General features: G+C 42.7%; 3 protein-coding genes across 3 annotated transcripts in view; all 3 read right to left on the reverse strand.

Annotated features, from left to right (window-relative positions):
• Positions 1–8,288, reverse strand: part of LOC120909810 — a 71,235-nt gene extending 62,947 nt beyond the window's left edge. The window contains exons 1-2 of the mRNA XM_040321541.1: positions 8,164–8,288; positions 2,313–4,801 (exon numbers count right to left, since the gene is read on the reverse strand). Of these exons, the coding sequence (XP_040177475.1) occupies positions 2,313–4,713 (2,401 nt within the window). The 5' untranslated portion in view covers positions 4,714–4,801; positions 8,164–8,288. The remainder of the gene's footprint in view (positions 1–2,312; positions 4,802–8,163) is intronic.
• The window catches only part of LOC120910202 (gastrula zinc finger protein XlCGF26.1-like), a 1,148,070-nt gene that overhangs the window by 1,005,949 nt on the left and 122,910 nt on the right, over positions 1–19,211 (reverse strand). The gene's annotated exons all lie outside the window — the stretch shown is intronic.
• On the reverse strand, positions 12,223–14,963 carry LOC120910076 (zinc finger protein OZF-like). Its single transcript, XM_040321932.1, has one exon. It carries the CDS (start codon positions 14,956–14,958, stop codon positions 13,390–13,392), a length of 1,569 nt encoding a protein of 522 aa, XP_040177866.1. The 5' UTR covers positions 14,959–14,963; the 3' UTR covers positions 12,223–13,389.

Raw genomic sequence — 19,211 nt, forward strand, 5'->3', positions numbered from 1 at the left:
ACCCTAGCCTGTCTATATACTGCCCTTGCCTGTCTTTATACTACCCTAGCTTGTCCCTATACTACCCTAGCCTGTCTATATACTACCCCAGCCTGTCCCTATACTACCCTAGCCTGTTTATATACTACCCTAGCTTGTTTATATACTACCCTAGCCTGCCAATATACTACTCTAGCCTGTCAATATATTACCCTAGCCGGTCTATACTACCCCAGCCTGTCCCTATACTACCCTAGCCTGGGTCTACCTGACTAATTTGGTGGACCTCATGGGGTTCACACTCGTGGGACCAAAACGAGACTTGGCATCCCTATAGGTATCCTGATTCAGGCGTGCATTGCATGCAGGTCGGCCATCATGGATAGCATAGGAAGTAATGCTAAAACTAAACCAAAACGAGGCTTGGAATCCCTATAGGTATCCAGATTGAGACGTGGATTGCATGCCGGTCAGCCATCTTGGATAGCATAGGAAGTAATGCTAAAACGAGACCAAAACGAGGCTTGGCATCCCTATAGGTATCCAGATTGAGGCGTGGATTGCATACTGCTTAGAGGTCCATTCTTCTCATATGTTACATCCATGATTGAACACACAGATCTACATAATAAAAAATAAAACAATTAACAATTTGATAGAGTTTTAATATTTATAAAAGTGAAACTAAAGAATGAAAAAAAATAAAATTAATCTTGAACTAGAATATATGAGGCCTAATTCACAAAGCTTTAATACAAGTAGAAGGGTCAGGATTTAGCCATTCGGCTTTGTTGAAATCTGGGGATAGTCCCGTGGAATCCGGGACGGTTGGGAGGTATAAATCCGGGACGGTTGGGAGGTATAACATCACCGCCTTGTGATATATAAAGAAATTATTGTTTCATCATTTTACCAGCTTCTTAGAGGTCCATTCTTCTCATATTTTACATTCATGATTAAACACACAGATCTAGACAATAAAAAATAAAACAATTAACAATTTGATATAGTTTTAATATTTATAAAAGTGAAACTAAAGAATGAAAAAAATAAAATGAATCTTGAACTAGAATATATGAGGCCTAATTCACAAAGCTTTAATACAAGTAGAAGGGCCAGGATTTAGACATTCAGCTTTGTTGAAATCTGGGGACAGTCCCGTGAAATCTGGGACGGTTGGGAGGTATAACATTGCCACCTTGTGATATATAAATAAATGATTGTTTCATCATTTTACCAGCTGCTTAGAGGTCCATTCTTCTCATATGTTGCATCCATGATTAAACACACAGATCCAGATAATAAAAAATAAAACAAATAACACCAATTTGATAGAGTTTTAACATTTATAAAGGTGAAACTAAAGAATGAAAATAATAAAATTAATCTTGAACTAGAATATATGAGGCCTAATTCACAAAGCTTTAATACAAGTGGAAGGGTCGGGAATTAGCCATTCGGCTTTGTTGAAATCTGGGGACAGTCCCGTGGAATCTGGGACGATTGGGAGGTATAAATCCGGGACGGTTGGGAGGTATAAATCTGGGACGGTTGGGAGGTATAAATCCGGGACGGTTGGGAGGTATAAATCCGGGACGGTTGGGAGGTATAAATCCGGGAAGGTTGGGCGGTATAAATCCGTGAAGGTTGGGAGGTATAAATCCAGGACGGTTGGGAGGTATAAATCCGGGACGGTTGGGAGGTATAATTCCAGGACGGTTGGGAGGTATAACATAACAAGATATAACCTTATGAAATATAAATAAATGATTGTTTCATCATTTTACCAGCTTCTTAGTGGTTCATTCTTCTCATATGTTACATCCATGATTAAACACACAGATCCAGACAATAAAAAAAGAAAACAATTAACAATTTGATAGCGTTTTAATATTCATAAAATTGAAACTAAAGAATCAATAAAATAAAATAAATCTTGAAATCGGAGGCCTAATTCACAAAGCTTTATTACAAGTAGAAGGGTCGGGATTTTATGCAACTTTACTCATTTGTATTTCTCTTTTATTAGATTTATAAGACTGATATTATCTTTATTATACAACAGACTAATTTCTTCATTACAGACTATGTTGCAGTTATAGAAGGCTCCTCCCACAATTTGGAGTCTCCAAAAAACAGAAGAGGCCTACAGAAGACTCAGCGTAATAAGCTCCACCTATAAAATGAAAACATGACTTTTGCCAGGATGTCCCCCATTATATAATCATTTATTATCCCCCAGGTGTTCTATGGACTGAACAGTTCCTTTCCGATAAAAGCCGTCATACATTTGACGAAACGCGTCAGCGGGCGTCTTCTCTCCGATTAGACTTATGTGATCTGTACAACATCTATCACAGTCTGAAAGTTGTTTGGATGCTCCGAGTTGTGTTTTGTCATGTGTGCAAGAAGAGTGTGCCTCACAGCGAAACATTTCCCGCACTCCGTACATAAATAAGGACTCTCACCTGAGTGAGTTCTCTGATGAGATACAAGGTTCCCTTTTAAGGTGAAACATTTCCCGCACTCCGTGCATAAATAAGGACGCTGACCTGAGTGAGTTCTCTGATGAGATACAAGGTTCCCTTTTAAGGTGAAACATTTCCCGCATTCTGAACAAAAATAAGGACGCTCACCCGTATGAATTCTCTGGTGTTTAACAAGGTCTCCTTTTAACATGAAACATTTCCCGCACTCTGAACATGAATAAGGACGCACACCTGAATGAATTATCTGGTGTTTAACAAGGGTTTCCCTGGCAGTGAAAGATTTCTCGCACTCTGAACATGAATAAGGACGATCACCCGAGTGAATTCTCTGGTGTACAAGAAGGGATTCTTTACGGTGAAAACTTTTCCCACACTCCGAACATGAATAGGGAAACTCACCAGTGTGTTGTCTTATGTGTTTACGAAGGTTTCCTTGGTCAGAAAAACATTTTCCGCACTCTAAACATGAAAAGGGACGTTCGCCGGTATGAATTTTCTGGTGTTTACGAAGGTTTCCTTGGTCAGAAAAACGTTTTCCGCACTCTGAACAGCAAAAGGGACACTCACCGGTGTGAGTTCTCTGGTGTGCAAGAAGTTTTTGTTTTTTAAGAAAACATTTTCCACACTCGGAACATGAATAGGGACGTTCACCGGTGTGAATTCTTTGGTGTTTCAGAAGACAGCCTTTCGCAGAAAAACATTTTCCACACTCTGAACATGAATAGGGACGTTCACCGGTGTGAATTCTTTGGTGTTTCAGAAGACAGCCTTTCGCAGAAAAACATTTTCCACACTCTGAACATGAATGGGGACGTTCACCGGTGTGAATTCTTTGGTGTTTCAGAAGGCTGCTTTTCTCAGAAAAACATTTTCCGCACTCTGAACAGCAAAAGGGAAGCTCACCAGTGTGAATTCTCTGATGTACAACGAGGCTTCTTTTCCTGGTATAACATTTCCCGCACTCTGAACATGAATAAGAACGCTTAATCTTGTGAGATTTCTGGTGCTCAAGAAGATATTTTTTTTTAGCGAAGGTTTTCCCGCACACCAAACATGACAATGAGCTCCTTCTTGTGTGAGCTTCCTCATGGCTTAAAGAGGATATCTGGGGATCGGATGGATCTGTTGAGCCTTCAGGACTGTAAGATCTTAGATGGACATCTGAAGTCATAGTATGGGATTTATCAGAAGATTCCTCAACATTAAGAGGATCTATTGATCTTAGATGGACATCTGATGTCATAGTATGGGATTTATCAGAAGATCCCTCAGGATTTGAAGTGTCCATTGATCTAAGATGGACATCTGAAGTCATAGTATGGGATTTATGAGGTTTCTCAGGATTAGAAGGATCCATTGATCTTAGATGGACATCTGATGTAATAGTATGGGATTTATCAGAAGATTCCTCAACTTTAAGAGGATCCATTGATCTTAGATGGACATCTGATGTCATAGTATGGGATTTATCAGAAGATTCCTCAACCTTAAGAGGATCCATTGATCTTAGATGAACATCTGATGTCATAGTATGGGATTTATCACAAGACTCCTCAACTTTAATAGGATCCATTGATCTTAGATGGACATCTGATGTCATAGTATGGGATTGATCAGAAGATTCCTCAACTTTAAGAGGATCCATTGATCTTAGATGGACATCTGAAGTCATAGTATGGGATTTATGAGGTTTCTCAGGATTAGAAGGATCCATTGATCTTAGATGGACATCTGATGTAATAGTATGGGATTTATCAGAAGATTCCTCAACTTTAAGAGGATCCATTGATCTTAGATGGACATCTGATGTCATAGTATGGGATTTATCAGAAGATTCCTCAACTTTAAGAGGATCCATTGATCTTAGATGGACATCTGAAGTCATAGTATGGAATTTATGAGAAGGTTCTTCGGGATTGGAAGGATCCGTTGATTTTAGATGGACATCTGATGTCATAGTATGGGATGGATAAACATCTGAAGTCATAGTATGGGATTTATCAGAAGGTTCCTCACGTTTCGAAGGATCTATTGATCTTAGGTGGACATCTGAAGTCATAGTATGGAATTTATGAGAAGGTTCTTCGGGATTGGAAGGATCCGTTGATTTTAGATGGAGATGTGATGTCATAGTATGGGATAGATGGATATCTGAGGTCATAGTATGGGATTTATCAGAAGATTCCTCAGGATTAGACGATCCATTGATGTTGGCAACCAGTAGAATGTTACTTTTAGAGAACATTGTGCAATATCACTATCTTCCGCAGTACAGCCTGGAGATATAATAAGATGTCTCTCCAATGTATTTAAATTCTAAAAGTACTGTCCACCTGCAAACAAAAAAAATTTAATAAATGTTATATTAGTTTTATTCTCCTTGTATTCAGCAGTCATATATATCATTCAACACATTCCCAGATCTCTTCCATTGAATTAGGTACAATCCTAACAGCAAACAATGAATATAAACCAGATTAGATGATACACCCAAACCATATGTACCACTCTGGTGTTTAGGCAGGGTCGCTAACAAATTTAGTCTGCCAGGTGTCCTGGCTAATTGTTAGAGTATCCCAAATGCCGCGTACGCACGGTCGGAAATTCCGCCAGCAAAAGTCCGATGTGAGCTTTTGATCGAAAATTCCGACCGTGCGTACGCTCCATCAGACTTTTCCTGTCGGAATTTTCCACCAGCAAAAGATTGAGAGCTGGTTCTCAAATTTTCCAACGGAAAATATTCCGATCAGAAATTTAGTTTGTCCGACGCGAAAAATTCAGACGCATGCACAGAAACAATTCGACGCATGCTCTAGAGTATTAAACTTCATTTTCTCAGGTTTGTCTTGGTGTTGTACGTCGCCGCGTTCTTGACGGTCGAAAGTTCAGAGCACTTTTGTGTGACTGTGTGTATGCAAGTCAAGCTTGAGCGTAATTCCTTCGGAAAAAACATCCAAGGATTTTTCCAACGGAAAATCCAATCGTGTGTACGGGGCATAAATCTAGATTTGCCGCACTTCTCTCTTCTGTCACTAGGTGGCACTATTGCCAGTGACATTATATTGACAAGAGCCTAGCCAAATCAGAGTATGAGTGGATGTCTCGGGCAATTGGCAGTAGTCTCCTTAGCCCTTTGCCTGCTAGGAGAGTCTATTTATTTGGGCTGAGTCAGGTGATCGCTGTTATGTGCCACCTGGATGGCTGTCTGGGTGGACATGTGTTGAAATGCCCCCAGGTTGCTAGGCCAGAAGCCTGACACCTATCCTGGCAGTGCCTGGTTATTAGACTGTCTGAGGCCTATCCAAGAGTAGGAGAAGCATCGCAGGGTTGGGACTTCAGGCTTGGCGTTCGACCAAGTTGCAGAGGTTCAGCCGGACGTGGAACCAAGTTGTTGCTATCGGGAACGGTCATTCCGGTTGCCAGCAGCAATCACGGATCAAGACCAGGGGTAAAGCAGTCGCCACTAAGGGACCATCCCTCCTGTTATCAGAGGCCAGTTTATGGAAGTCTGAAAGAAGTATCAGAGCAGCCTTTTTCACTAGCCGGGGACGGTGAAGAAGGACAGTTGGATAAATGGCTCTATATTTAGGATGTATCTGGTCTATAAACCAGAGGCTCTGGATGGACAGTTGGATAAATGGTTCTATATTTAGGATGTATCGGGTCTATAAACCAGAGGCTCTGGATGGACAGTTGGATAAATGGTTCTATAATTAGGATGTATTCCGGTCTATAAACCAGAGGCTCTGGATGGACAGTTGGATAAATGGCTCTATATTTAGGATGTATCTGGTCTATAAACTAGAGACACTGGCCCGGATTCACGTAGAAGCGCGCATCTTTGTGCGGGCATAACGTATCCTATTTACGTTACGCCTCCGCAACTTTGACAGGCAAGTGCCGTATTCTCAAACCAAAATTTGCGGCGGCGTAGCGTAAATAGGCCGGCGTAAGCCCGCCTAATTCAAATGTGGAAGATGTGGGCGCGTGTTATGTAAATTTTATGTGACCCCACGTAAATGACGCTTTTTACGAACGGCGCATGCGCCGTCCGTGAAAGTATCCCAGTGCGCATGCTCCAAATTAACCCGCAAGAAGCCAATGCTTTCGACGTGAACGTAAATGATGCCCAGCCCTATTCGCGAACGACTTACGCAAACAACGTAAAACGTGAACATTTCGACGCTGGCCCGTAGACCATACTTAACATTGGTACGCCTCATATAGCAGGGGTAACTTTACGCAGGGAAAAGCCTAACGTAAACGGCATATCTGTAATGCGATGGCTGGGCGTACGTTCGTGAATTGGCGTATCTAGCTGATTTACATATTTCTAGGCATAAATCAGCGTACACGCCCCTAGCGGCCAGCGTAAATATGCAGTTAAGATACGACGGCGTAAGAGACTTACGCTGGTCGTATCTTATACAAATTCTGGCGTATCTGATTCTTTGAATCAGGCGCCAAAATACGACGGCTCAGACTCAGAGTTACGACGGCGTATCTGGAGATACGCCGGCGTAACTCGTACGAGAATCTGGGCCTCTGGATGGACAGAAGCTTCTATATTTAGGATGTATGTGGTCTATAAACCAGAGGCTCTGGAATAAAATTTTAATAAATTGGCTCTATACAGTGGAACCTCGGATTACTCGCATAATCGCAGGAGAATGCTTGTAATCCAAAGCACTCGCATATCAAAGCGAGTTTCCCCATAGAAGTCAATGGAAACTAAGATAATTTGTTCCACATTGACTTCCATGGCATGCAGTAACGCATGTGGCCAGAGATGGGGAGGGCACTGGAGAGATTCAGAAATACTCAGAGACCGCACGGTTACACTAGGAAACACTCCGGAACTTTTAAATTTAAGATGTATCTGGTCTATAAACCAGAGGCTCTGGATGAACAGTAGAATAAATGGCTCTATATTTAGGATGTATCTGGTCTATAAACCAGAGGCTCTGGATGGACAGTTGGATAAATGGTTCTATATTTTTTTCTGTTGAAAAGCCTGTGGCGTGCAAAACACAACCCAAAAACTTGCATCGTCAAATGGTCCTCCGAAAAGGACCCAGCTCTGATCCCCCGGGGCGTTAGGCTCCTGGCAGGGAAAAGAGTAATCTGTGGCCCATACAGCCGAAGCCATATGGACCCACCTTGGCCCAAGCAGCCGAAGCCACAAGGACCCAACATCCTCGGAGGGACTGCCGAAACAGAACCCTCCTCGGTGAGGCTCCCCCGAAGGGAGACCCCATAAGAGCCGGCAAACTAAACCAGAAGGCCATGTCCACCGACTCCCAAGACTTTCAGAGCAGGCCCGAGGACCAGCACCCTACTCGCCACACATAAAGTGCACCAAACAAAGAAAGACAAAAACGTGACAAACACGGGGGAAAATAAAAAAGAAAGTGGGGGAGAAGGAAGGTGGGAGAGGTGAGTAGAAAGTGACCAACGTGCAATACGTTGGCCGGCCCTCCGGTCTATAAACCAGAGGCTCTGGATGGACAGTTGGATAAATAGTTCTATATTTAGGATGTATCTGGACACATATTATAAAATATCTCCAATATACAGGATGTGATATGTCTGTAGTAGTGGATGTTGGAGATAAAAGACGTCACAGTGACTATGGAGGAAGAGGACGGACATGACGGGGGTTACTGGGTGTAAATAGAAAATAATATCTTATTACCTCCTCTGTGTAATCCAGTGATGTCTCCTCTCCACCTCGTTCTTCTCTCCCTCAGAACTTTCTCAGTTTCCCTTCTATAACGTCTTTGAATTACATCACTTCCCATTCTTTCTTACATCACTTCCTGTCTGTGCTGTGCCACGTGCAGTAGGTGATATCGCCATCTCGTGGTGATTTTAATAACTGCATCTTACATTATGTTTTTATACTATGCCCTCATTCTTCGGTTACATTTCATACATTATGACACACGCACATTATACTTCACCTAAAACTGAAACAATAATAAATAATTTGTGCCTTTATTTTTACGCCCTCTGCAGGTATCTGATGTGTGTTGGCAAAAGAGCAATTTTTTCAATTTTTAACGCACGTGTTAAAATCTCGATTTTTGCCTTATTTAAATATATATAATATATTTAACCCCCCCAGAATATTATATGATTTATGATAGAAGAGGCCCCGCAGAACTAGAAAATGGCTGTTGAAAATAGTTTTTCTGCACATTAATTGCTCAACTGTTTTTTATATCTTTATTCCCTGGTGAAAATACACCAAGCCGAATTCTAGACACAAACATAGGGCCAGATTCACAGCGGAGATACGACGGAGTATCTCTCAGAGTATCTATGCGACTGATTCATAGAATCAGTTACGCATAGATATCCCTTAGATCCGACAGATGTAATTGTTTTACACTGTCGGATCTTAGGATGCAATACCACGGGGGGAGTTCGCGTCGTATTCCAGCGTTGGGTATGCAAATTAGCAGTTACGGCGATCCACAACGGTTTTTCGCGTTCGGTACGTCGTCGCTAGTCTAGTTTCCCGTCGCAATTTTAGTCGTCGTTTCACCTGCCCTAACTTTACACAGCCCATGTTAAAGTATGGCCGTCATTCCCGCGTCGAAATTTAAAATTTTTTTCTTCTTGCGTAAGACGTCCGGGAATACGAAAGTACGCTACGCACGTCGCCGTTCGAAAAAATGACGTCACTTCGCACAAAGCACGGCGGGAATTTCAAAACGGAGCATGAACAGTAGGTCCGGCGCGGGAGCGCGCCTAATTTAAATGGCACACGCCCCTTTGAATTACGCGGGCTTATGCCGGAGGCCGCCGGCGTAAGTTTTCACGCAAGTGCTTGGTGAATAAGGCACTTGCGATGAAAACTTGCGGCGGTGTAACGTATCTACGATACGTTACGCCGCCGTGATTCTTCGTGAATCTGGCCCATAGTTCCTGATTGTTTTTATAAAAAAAATTTAAAATAGTTTTTTTTTTCTTCAAGCGAATGAATATCAAATGTGTCAGAACCAAAAATTATTCATCTCTCTCTGATGTCTGCGATGATACTGAACATGTGTAGCCGAATTGCTGTTTACATGCACATCCTGTGCTCGTGTTTGTGCACACTTGTGTGGGTGAAGCGAGGAGGGTGTACAGGTTTAATAATTAATTTTTACATTTTTATTTATTTACTTTGCTATCACATTATCTCTAACAAGTCCCCATGTGATAGCACTGAGCAGGTGACAGGTTTTCTTTATGGAGAATTCAGGGGTATATAATATTCATATGGAGAAATCAGGGGTCCACCAGACTAATATGGAGACATCATGGGTCCATCAGGCTCCTGTGAAGACATCGGAGGTCCATCAGGCTCCTATGGAGACATCTGAGGTCCATCAGGCTCCTATAGAGACATCAGGGGTCTATCAGGCTCCTATGGTGACATCAGAGGTCCTCAGATTGCTATGGAGATATCAGGGGTCCATCAAACTCCTATGGACACACCAGGGATCAATCAGTGGTCCATCATACTCATGTGAAAAATTAGGTGTCCATTACTTGATGTGGAGACAGCAAGGGTCCATGAGACTCCTAAGGAGACCTCAAGGGTTCATCAGACTCCTATGGATATATTAAGGGTCCATAAGACTCCTGTGGAGACATTAGTGGTCCACCAGACTCCTGTGGAGACATCAGGGGTCCATCAGAATCCTGTGGATACATCAGGGGTCTATCAGACTCCAGTGGAGACATCAGGGGTCCATCAGACTCCTGTGGGGAGACATCAGGGGTCCATCAGACTTCTGTGGAGAAGTAGGTGCCCACCAGACTCCCGTAGAGACATCAAGGGTCCATGAGACTCCTATGGAGACCTCAAGGGTCCATTAGCGTCCTATGGAGATATTAAGGGTCCATCAGACTCCTGTGGAGACATCAGGGGTCCACCAGACTCCTGTGGAGACATCAGGGGTCCATGAGAATCCTAAGGAGACCTCAAGGGTCCATTAGAGTTCTATGGAGATATTAAGGGCCCATCAGACTCCTGTGTAGACATTAGGGGTCCATGAGACTCCTGTGGAGAAATCAGGGGTCCATCAGAGTCCTGTGGAGACATCAGGGGTCCATCCGACTCCTGTAGAGATATCAAGGGTCCATGAGACTCATATGGAGACATCAAGGGTCCATGAGACTCCTAAGAAGACCTCAAGGGTCCATCAGACTCCTGTGGAAACATCAGGGATCCAGACTCCTGTGGAAACATCATAGATCCAGACTCCTATGGAGACATAGGAGTCTGTTGGACCCTTAATGGCGACATTAGGGGTCCTTTATACTCTTATTGACTTCCCTGCCCTTTACCCCAGTTGACCCAACACAATAGTATGCTCAATTACCTGTGTATCTGTCTTTCCATTCAGGATTTTGAAAGCTCTGAACTGAAAAATACTCAGAGTGCTATGATCATATCCCCTTCTAAAACGAGAATAAATTCAGTTCCTCTAATCCTTTCCTCATAGCTGCTCCATGCCTCTTATCCGTTTGGTTGCCCTTCTCTGCACTTTCTCCAGTTACCCAATATCCTTTTTGAGAAATGGGGCCCAAAACTGAACTGCATATTCCAGATGAGGTCTTACTAATGATTTGTACAGGGGGGGGCAAAATTATATCTCTCTCTCTGGAGTCCATGCCTCTCTTATACAAGAAAGGACTTTGCTCGCTTTGGAAACCGCAGCTTGGCATTGCATGTTATTATTGAGCTTATGATCTACTAAAACCTCCAGAACCTTTTCCACTACGGATCCCCCCCAGATCGTTCTCCACTACGGATCCCCCCAGATACTTCTCCACTACGGATCCCCCCAGTTGTACTCCCCCTAGTGTGTATGATGCATATTCTTAGTCCCCAAGTGCATAACTTCACATTTATCAACATTAAAGCTCATCTGCCACTTAGTCGCCCAATTAGACAGAGCATTGAGGTCGGATTGTAAGTCAGAAACTTCCTGCAAGGATGTTATTCCACGGCATAGCTTGGTGTCATCTGCAAAGACTGAAATGTTACTTTTAATCCCAGACCCGATATCATTTATAAAGATATTAAAAAGTAAGGTCCACGGCCAACGTGTTCTGACACCGGGCTCTGGGACTGTGTTGAAATCCGGAGACAGTCCCGCGGACAGTTCTCCGGACTCCAGAGACAGTCCCGCAGACTCCGGGACGGTTGGGAGACATCACCACCTTGTGATATATACAGTAAATTATTTCATCAGTTGACCAGTTTCTTTGTGGTTCATCTTCTCATATATTACATCCATGATTACACACACACAGATCCAAACAAATAACAATTTGATAAAGTTTTAATGTTTATCAATGTAAAACTAAAAAGTTGAGGAAAAAAAAAAACAGAATATGGAAATATAACATAAGGGCTAATGCGTGTACACACGATCGAAAATTCCGACAAGAAATGTCCGTTGTGAGCTTTTGGTCGGAAATTATGACCGTGTGTAGGCTCCATGAGACATTTCCTGTCGGAATTTCCGCCAACAGAAGATTGAGAGCTGGTTCTCTATTTTAACGATGGAAAAAGTTTCAATCGTCTGTATGCGATTCCGACGTGTGGATGCTCAGAATCAAGCAGAAGAGCCCGAACTGCCTGTTGAACTTCATTGATCTCGGCTCGTTGTACGTCTTGTACGTCACCGCGTTCTAGACGTTCGGAATTTCGGAATGTGTATGCAACACAAGTTTGAGCCAACATTCCGAAAAAAAATCCACGGTTTCCTTGTCGGAATTTCCGATCGTGTGTACGCGGCTTTATTCACAAAGCTTGAATACAAGTAGAAGGGTCGGGGTTGTAGTCATGTGACTGTACTCATTCCATTGGACGTTTTATGGATATATCTTTTACGTTATAGTGAAGGTAACAAGTGAAAAGCACGCTCATGGCTGATAGAGAACAGCGGCTACTGAGCATGCTCAGTAATCCGCCACCATCTTCCTTTCTTTTGTAGTCCTCTACATTTACCGCCGTCATTGCGATGTCCGTACATTTTGTTCAGAGGTTTCGTATTGAACTTGGCAAGGTAATATTTTATGAACAGTACTTCAAATACACGTGACTCCGCCCACTTACAACGTTCATACACGTAGAGGATTATTTCGGAGATGTAATATGGATGTGAGGATGGAATTACGGGAGGAACGGGAGCTCCATTGTGCTTCCTGTATTTATATTTTATTAAGTTTATAAGACTGATATTATCTTTATTATACAACAGACTAATTTCTTCATTACAGATTATGTTGCAGTTATATCAGGCTCCTCCCACCATTTGGAGTCTCCAAGAAACAAAAGAAGCCAACAGAAGACATGATAAGCTCCACCTATAAATGAAACATGGCTTTTGCCAGGATGTCCCCCATTGTATAATCATTTATTATCCTCCATATGTTCTATGGACTGAACAGTTCCACCTGATAAAATAAATCGTCCATTTGACGAAACGCGTCACAGGATGTCTTCTCTCCGATTAGACTTATGTGATCTGTACAACATTTATCACAGTATAAACGTTGGTCAGATTCTCTGGTTTTGGAAAACTAACAATAGAAAAACAAAAGTGGGAATACCGTAACATGGTGGCGAAACCTATATCAGACTCATCCCACCATTTGAAGTCTCCAAGAAACAGAAGAAGCCAACAGAAGACTCAGCCTGATAAGCTCCACTTATAAATGAAACATGGCTTTTCCCAGGATGTCCCCCATTATATAATCATTTATTATCCTCCAGGTGTTCTATGGACTGAACAGTTCCACCTGATAAAGGCCATTGTACATTTGACGAAACACGTCAGGGACGTCTTCACTCCAATTAGACTTACGTGATCTGTACAATATCTACCACAATCTGAAAGTTGTCCGGATGCTCTTAGCTGTGTCTCTTCATGTGTGCAAGAAGGGAGCGTTTCACAGTGAAACATTTCCCGCACTCCGTACATAAATAGGGACGCTCACCTGTGTGAGTTCTCCGGTGAGAAGCAAGGGTTCCTTTGGTAGCGAAACATTTCCCGCACTCTGAACACGAATAAGGGCGCTCACCTGAGTGAATTTTCTGGTGAGAAGCAAGTTTTCCTTTATGAGTGAAAGATTTCCCGCACTCTGAACACGAATAAGGACGCTCACCGTTATTATGAATTCTCTGGTGTCTAACGAGGCTTTCTTTTTGGTTGAAACATTTCCAGCACTCTGAACATGAATAAGGACGCTCATCTGAATGAGTTCTCTGGTGAGTAACAAGTTTTCCTTTCTGAGTGAAAGATTTCCCACACTCTGAACATGAATAAGGACGCTCGACTAAGTGAACTCTCTGATGAGTAACAAGTTCTCCTTTACAAGCGAAAGATTTCCCGCACTCTGAACATGAATAGGGACGCTCGTCAGAGTGAATCTTCTGGTGTCTAACAAGGGAATCATTGGCACTAAAACCTTTCCCGCACTCTGAACATGAATAAGGGCGCTCACCTGTATGAATTCTCTGATGTCTAACGAGGCGTCCTTTTCTGTTGAAACATTTCCCGCACTCTGAACATGGATAAGGACTCTCACCTGAGTGAATTCTCTGGTGATCAACGAGTTCTCCTTTATTAATGAAACATTTCCCGCACTCGGAACACGAATAGGGACGCTCACCTGAGTGAATTCTCTGGTGTACGATAAGGTATTCCTTCCTGGGAAAACTTTTTCCACACTCCGAACATGAATGGGGACGGTCACCAGTGTGATTTCTTTCATGTTTACGAAGGTTTCCTTGGTCAGAAAAACATTTTCCGCACTCTGCACATGAAAAGGGACGCTCACCTGTATGAATTCTCTGGTGTTTACGAAGGTTTCCTTGTTCAGAAAAACATTTTCCGCACTCTGAACAGCAAAAGGGTCGCACACCTGTGTGAGTTCTCTGGTGTACAAGGAGATTGTCTTTGTTACGAAAACGTTTTCCGCACTCTGAACATGAATAAGGGAATTCACCAGTGTGAGTTTTTCGATGTTTCTTAAGCTGTCCGTTGTCAGAAAAACATTTTCCGCACTCTAAGCAGGAAAAGGGACGCACACCAGTATGAATTCTCTGGTGTATAACAAGGTTTTTTTTGTTAGGAAAACATCTTCCACACTCTGAGCAACAAAAGGGACGCTCACCCGTGTGAGTTCTCTGGTGTACAGCGAGGCTTCCTTTCCTAGTATAACATTTCCCGCACTCTGAACATGAATAAGAACGCTTAATCTTGTGAGATTTCTGGTGCTCAAGAAGATATTTTTTCTTAGCGAATGTTTTCCCGCACACCAAACATGACAATGAGCTTCTATCTGTGTGAGCTTCCTCATGGCTTAAAGATGATATCTGGAGATCGGATGGATCTGTTGATCTGTAAGATCTTAGATGGACATCTGAAGTCATAGTATGGGATTTATCAGAAGGTTCCTCAGGATTAGAAGGATGCATTGATCTTAGATGGACATCTGATGTCATAGTATGGGACTTATCAGAAGGTTCCTCAGGATTAGAAGGACCCCTTGATCTTAGATGGACATCTGATGTCATAGTATGGGCTAGATGGACATCTGAGGTCATAGTATGGGATTTATCAGAAGGTTCCTCAACTTTAAGAGGATTCATTGATCTTAGATGGACATCTGATGTCAAAGGATGGGATAGATGGACATCTGATGCCATAGTATGGGATAGATGGACATCTGAAGTCATAGTATGGGTTTTATCAGAAGGTTCCTCAACCTTAACGGCATCCATTGATCTTAGATGGACATCTGATGTCATAGAATGGGATAGATGGACATCTGATGTCATAATACGGGTTTCATCAGAAGGTTCCTCAACCTTAAGAGCATCCATTGATCTTAGATGGACATCTGAAGTCATAGTTTTGGATTTATCAGAAGGTTCCTCAACCTTAAAAGGATCCATTGATCTTAGATGGACATCTGATGTCATAGTATGGGATAGATGGACATCTGATGTCATAGTATGGGATAGATGGACATCTGAAGTCATAGTACAGGTTTTATCAGAAGGTTCCTCAACCTTAAGAGCATCCATTGATATTAGATGGACATCTGATGTCATAGTATGGGATAGATGGACATCTGATGTCATAGTACAGGTTTTATCAGAAGGTTCCTCAACCTTAAGAGGATCCATTGATCTTAGATGGACATCTGAGGTCATAGTTTTTGATTTATCAGAAGGTTCCTCAACCTTAAGAGGATCCATTGATCTTAGATGGACATCTAAAGTCATAGTTTGGGATTTATCAGAAGGTTCCTCAGGATTAAAAGGATCCATTGATCTTAGATGGATATCTGAAGCCATTGTATGGGATTTATCAGAAGGTTCTTCAGGATAAGAAGGACCCATTGATCTTGGATGGACAACTGATGTTATAGTGTGGGATTTATCAGAAGATTCCTCAGGATTAGAAGGACCTATTGATCTTAGATGGACATCTGAAGTCATAGTATTGGATTGATCAGAAGGTTCCTCAGGATCCGTTGATCTTGTAGAATGTTACTTTTGGAGGACATTGTGCAATATCACTACAATCTGCAGATATAAGACTTCTCTTCAATGTTGTTCAATTCCAGAAATACTGTTGAAATACAAATTTGTAATAAATGTTATGTTAGTTTTTATTCTCCTCGTATTCAGAAGTCATGTCTATCATTCAACACTTTCCCAGATCTCTGCCATTGAATTGGGTACAAATCAGAACAGCAAACTACGAATATAAATTAGATCAGATGATACACCCAAACCATACTAGGTGACAGTACTTGTGCATTGATGACAATGTTATAAAGGAGAATGGATTGATGGACCTTCCTTCACCTCATTTCATGAAAACATACTGAATAACGAAGACATAAAGTTCATATGATGTAAAGCAGTGGGGGAAGGGAAGTGCACATAACACTTACTATTATTATACTCTCTATATTGATGATGTATCTCGTCCAGTGGCGGAACTTTCAGGGTCACAGCAGTACTCGACTGCTGCGACTGGGCCCTGGCATTCTGCCACTGAGGGGGCCCCCCCAAGACCCAGCATTTCCCCCTGAACCTCTATCTGTCCATTTTAGTATGCAGTGGGGGGAGGTGGCGACCGGCAGCTGTGTTGTGGATCTCCCTGGGGCTTGTAGCTCTCTCCTTGAATGTATACAGTGGAGAGGGGAGGGGCCTTTGACCCGGGCATGTATTGGCTTCACTCTTCAGTGAGTTGCTTTGCTTCTACACTCTTGCCAATACATGGCCGGGTCAGAGGCCCCTCCACTGCATACATTTGGAGAGAGAACTACAAGCCCCAGGGAGATCCCGCGGCCCACGGACACAGGACAGCTGCCGATCGCCGCCTCCCCCCAGATGGATGTACAGGGGGTGCAGAGATGTGCCGGGGGTTGGAGGTGCACAGACAGCGAAGACCAGAGAGGTATAGGGGAACCTCTGGAAGGGGAAGGGCTTCTGTCTGGGGACCCTGATGTAAGGAGGGACTCTCTAGTGACCCTGATGTAATAAGGCGGGCTTCTTCTGGAGTAAGGGGAGGCCCTCTGGGGACCCTGATGTAAGGAAGGGGGCTCTCTGGGGACCCTGATGTAAGGAAGGGGGCTCTCTGGAGACCCTGATGTAAGGAAGGGGGCTCTCTGGGGACCCTGGTGTAAGGGGGAGGCTCTCTGGAGACCCTGATGTAAGGGGAGGCTCTCTGGAGACCCTGATGTAAGGGGAGGCTCTCTGGAGACCCTGATGTAAGGGGAGGCTCTCTGGAGACTCTGATGTAAAGGGGATTCTTTCTGGGGACCCTGATGTAAAGGGGAGGCTCTCTGGAGACCTTGATGTAAGGGGGGGGACTCTCTGGAGACCCTCGTGTAAGGGGGGCTTTCTGGGGACCCGGATGTAAGGGGGAGGGCTCTATGGGGACCTGGATGTAAAGGGAGGTTCTCTTGGGACCCTGATGTAAGGGGGCTCTCTGGGGACCCTGATGTAAGGAGGGGGGCTTTGGGGATCCTAATATTAGTAAAAGGGCTCTCTGGGGACCCTGATGTAAGGAGGGGGGCTTTGGGGATCCTAATATTAGTAAAAGGGCTCTCTGAGGACCCTGATGTAATAAGGGGGCTCTGGGGACCCAGATGTAATGATATTTTTAATATATATAATAAATGCATATACACACACACACATGTATTATATACACGTGTATGCCCGCCGAAGCATGTGACTTTCTTTACTTTGCTGCTATGGGCTCTAGCCCGAGATCTTTTGTAGACCTAGCAACACCCCTGGTGGGTGCCCTTCATGGTTTCTTGCACCTGGGCCCTGAAGTTTCTAGTTACGCCTCTGATCTGGTCTATAAACCAGAGGCTCTGGATGGACAGTCGGATAAATGGCTCTATAATTAGGATATATCCAGTCTATAAACCAGAGGCTCTGGATGGACAGTTGGATAAATGGCTCTATAATTAGGATGTATCCAGTCTATAAACCAGAGGCTCTGGATGGACAGTCGGATAAATGGTTCTATATTTAGGATGTATCCGGTCTATAAACCAGAGGCTCTGGATGGACAGTCGGATAAATGGTTCTATATTTAGGATGTATCTGGTCTATAAACCAGAGGCTCTGGATGGACAGTTGGATAAATGGCTCTATATTTAGGATCTATCTGGTCTACTGTATAAACCAGAGGTTCTGGATGGACAGTTGGATGAATGATTCTATATTTAGGATGTATCTGGACACATATTATAAAATAACTCCAATATACAGGATGTGATATGTCTGTAGTAGTGGATGTTGGAGATAAAAGACGTCACAGTGACTATGGAGGAAGAGGACGGACATGACAGGGGGGGTTACTGGATGTAAATATAAAATAAGATCTTATTACCTCCTCTGTGTAATTCATTGATGTCTCCTCTCTACCTCGTTGTTCTCTCGCCAAGAACGTCCTATCTTTCCCTTATTTAACGTCTTTGCTTTACATTACTTCCCATTCTTCCTTACATCACTTCCTGTCCTTACATCACTTCCTGTTCTTACATCACTTCCTGTCCTTACATCACTTCCTGTTCTTACATCACTTCCGGTCTGAGCATTCCATGTGCAGAAAGTGATATCGCCATCTTGTGGTGTGTTTAATGACTGCATTTTAAGTTATGTCTACATATTTTGCCCTCTGCCCCGTAGCTCATTCTTCGGTTATAGTTCATACATTATGACACACACACATTTTATACTTCATTTAAAACTGAAACAATAATAAATAATCTGTGTCTCTATTTGTACTCTGTAGGCACATGATGTTTTTTGGCTTTACAGGTAATCTTTTCATGTTTCGCGAGTTAAAGGTCCTGTAGAATAAGAAGATAGCAGTTGAAAATTGTTAGTTTGCAAGTTATTTTGCTTAATTGTTTATTTGATCGATAATTTCAGAATAAAATACACCAAACAGAGTTTTAATTTATAATTCCTGATTGTTTTGTAAAAAGATAGTTTTTTTTCCGAGTAAATTAATATCAAATGTGTCAGAACCAAAAACTGGGTGCGTCTTTTAACTGGCACAAATACACAAAATTCTCAATATATAATGTTTTATATGTCTGCAAATGAGGGACCTAGAATTATTCCTCTCTTTTTAATGTCTTTGATGATACCTAACATGTGTAGCCAAATTGATGTTTACATACACA

Source organism: Rana temporaria, chromosome 8 (genome assembly GCF_905171775.1).
Source record: "Rana temporaria chromosome 8, aRanTem1.1, whole genome shotgun sequence".
Lineage (NCBI taxonomy): Eukaryota > Metazoa > Chordata > Amphibia > Anura > Ranidae > Rana > Rana temporaria.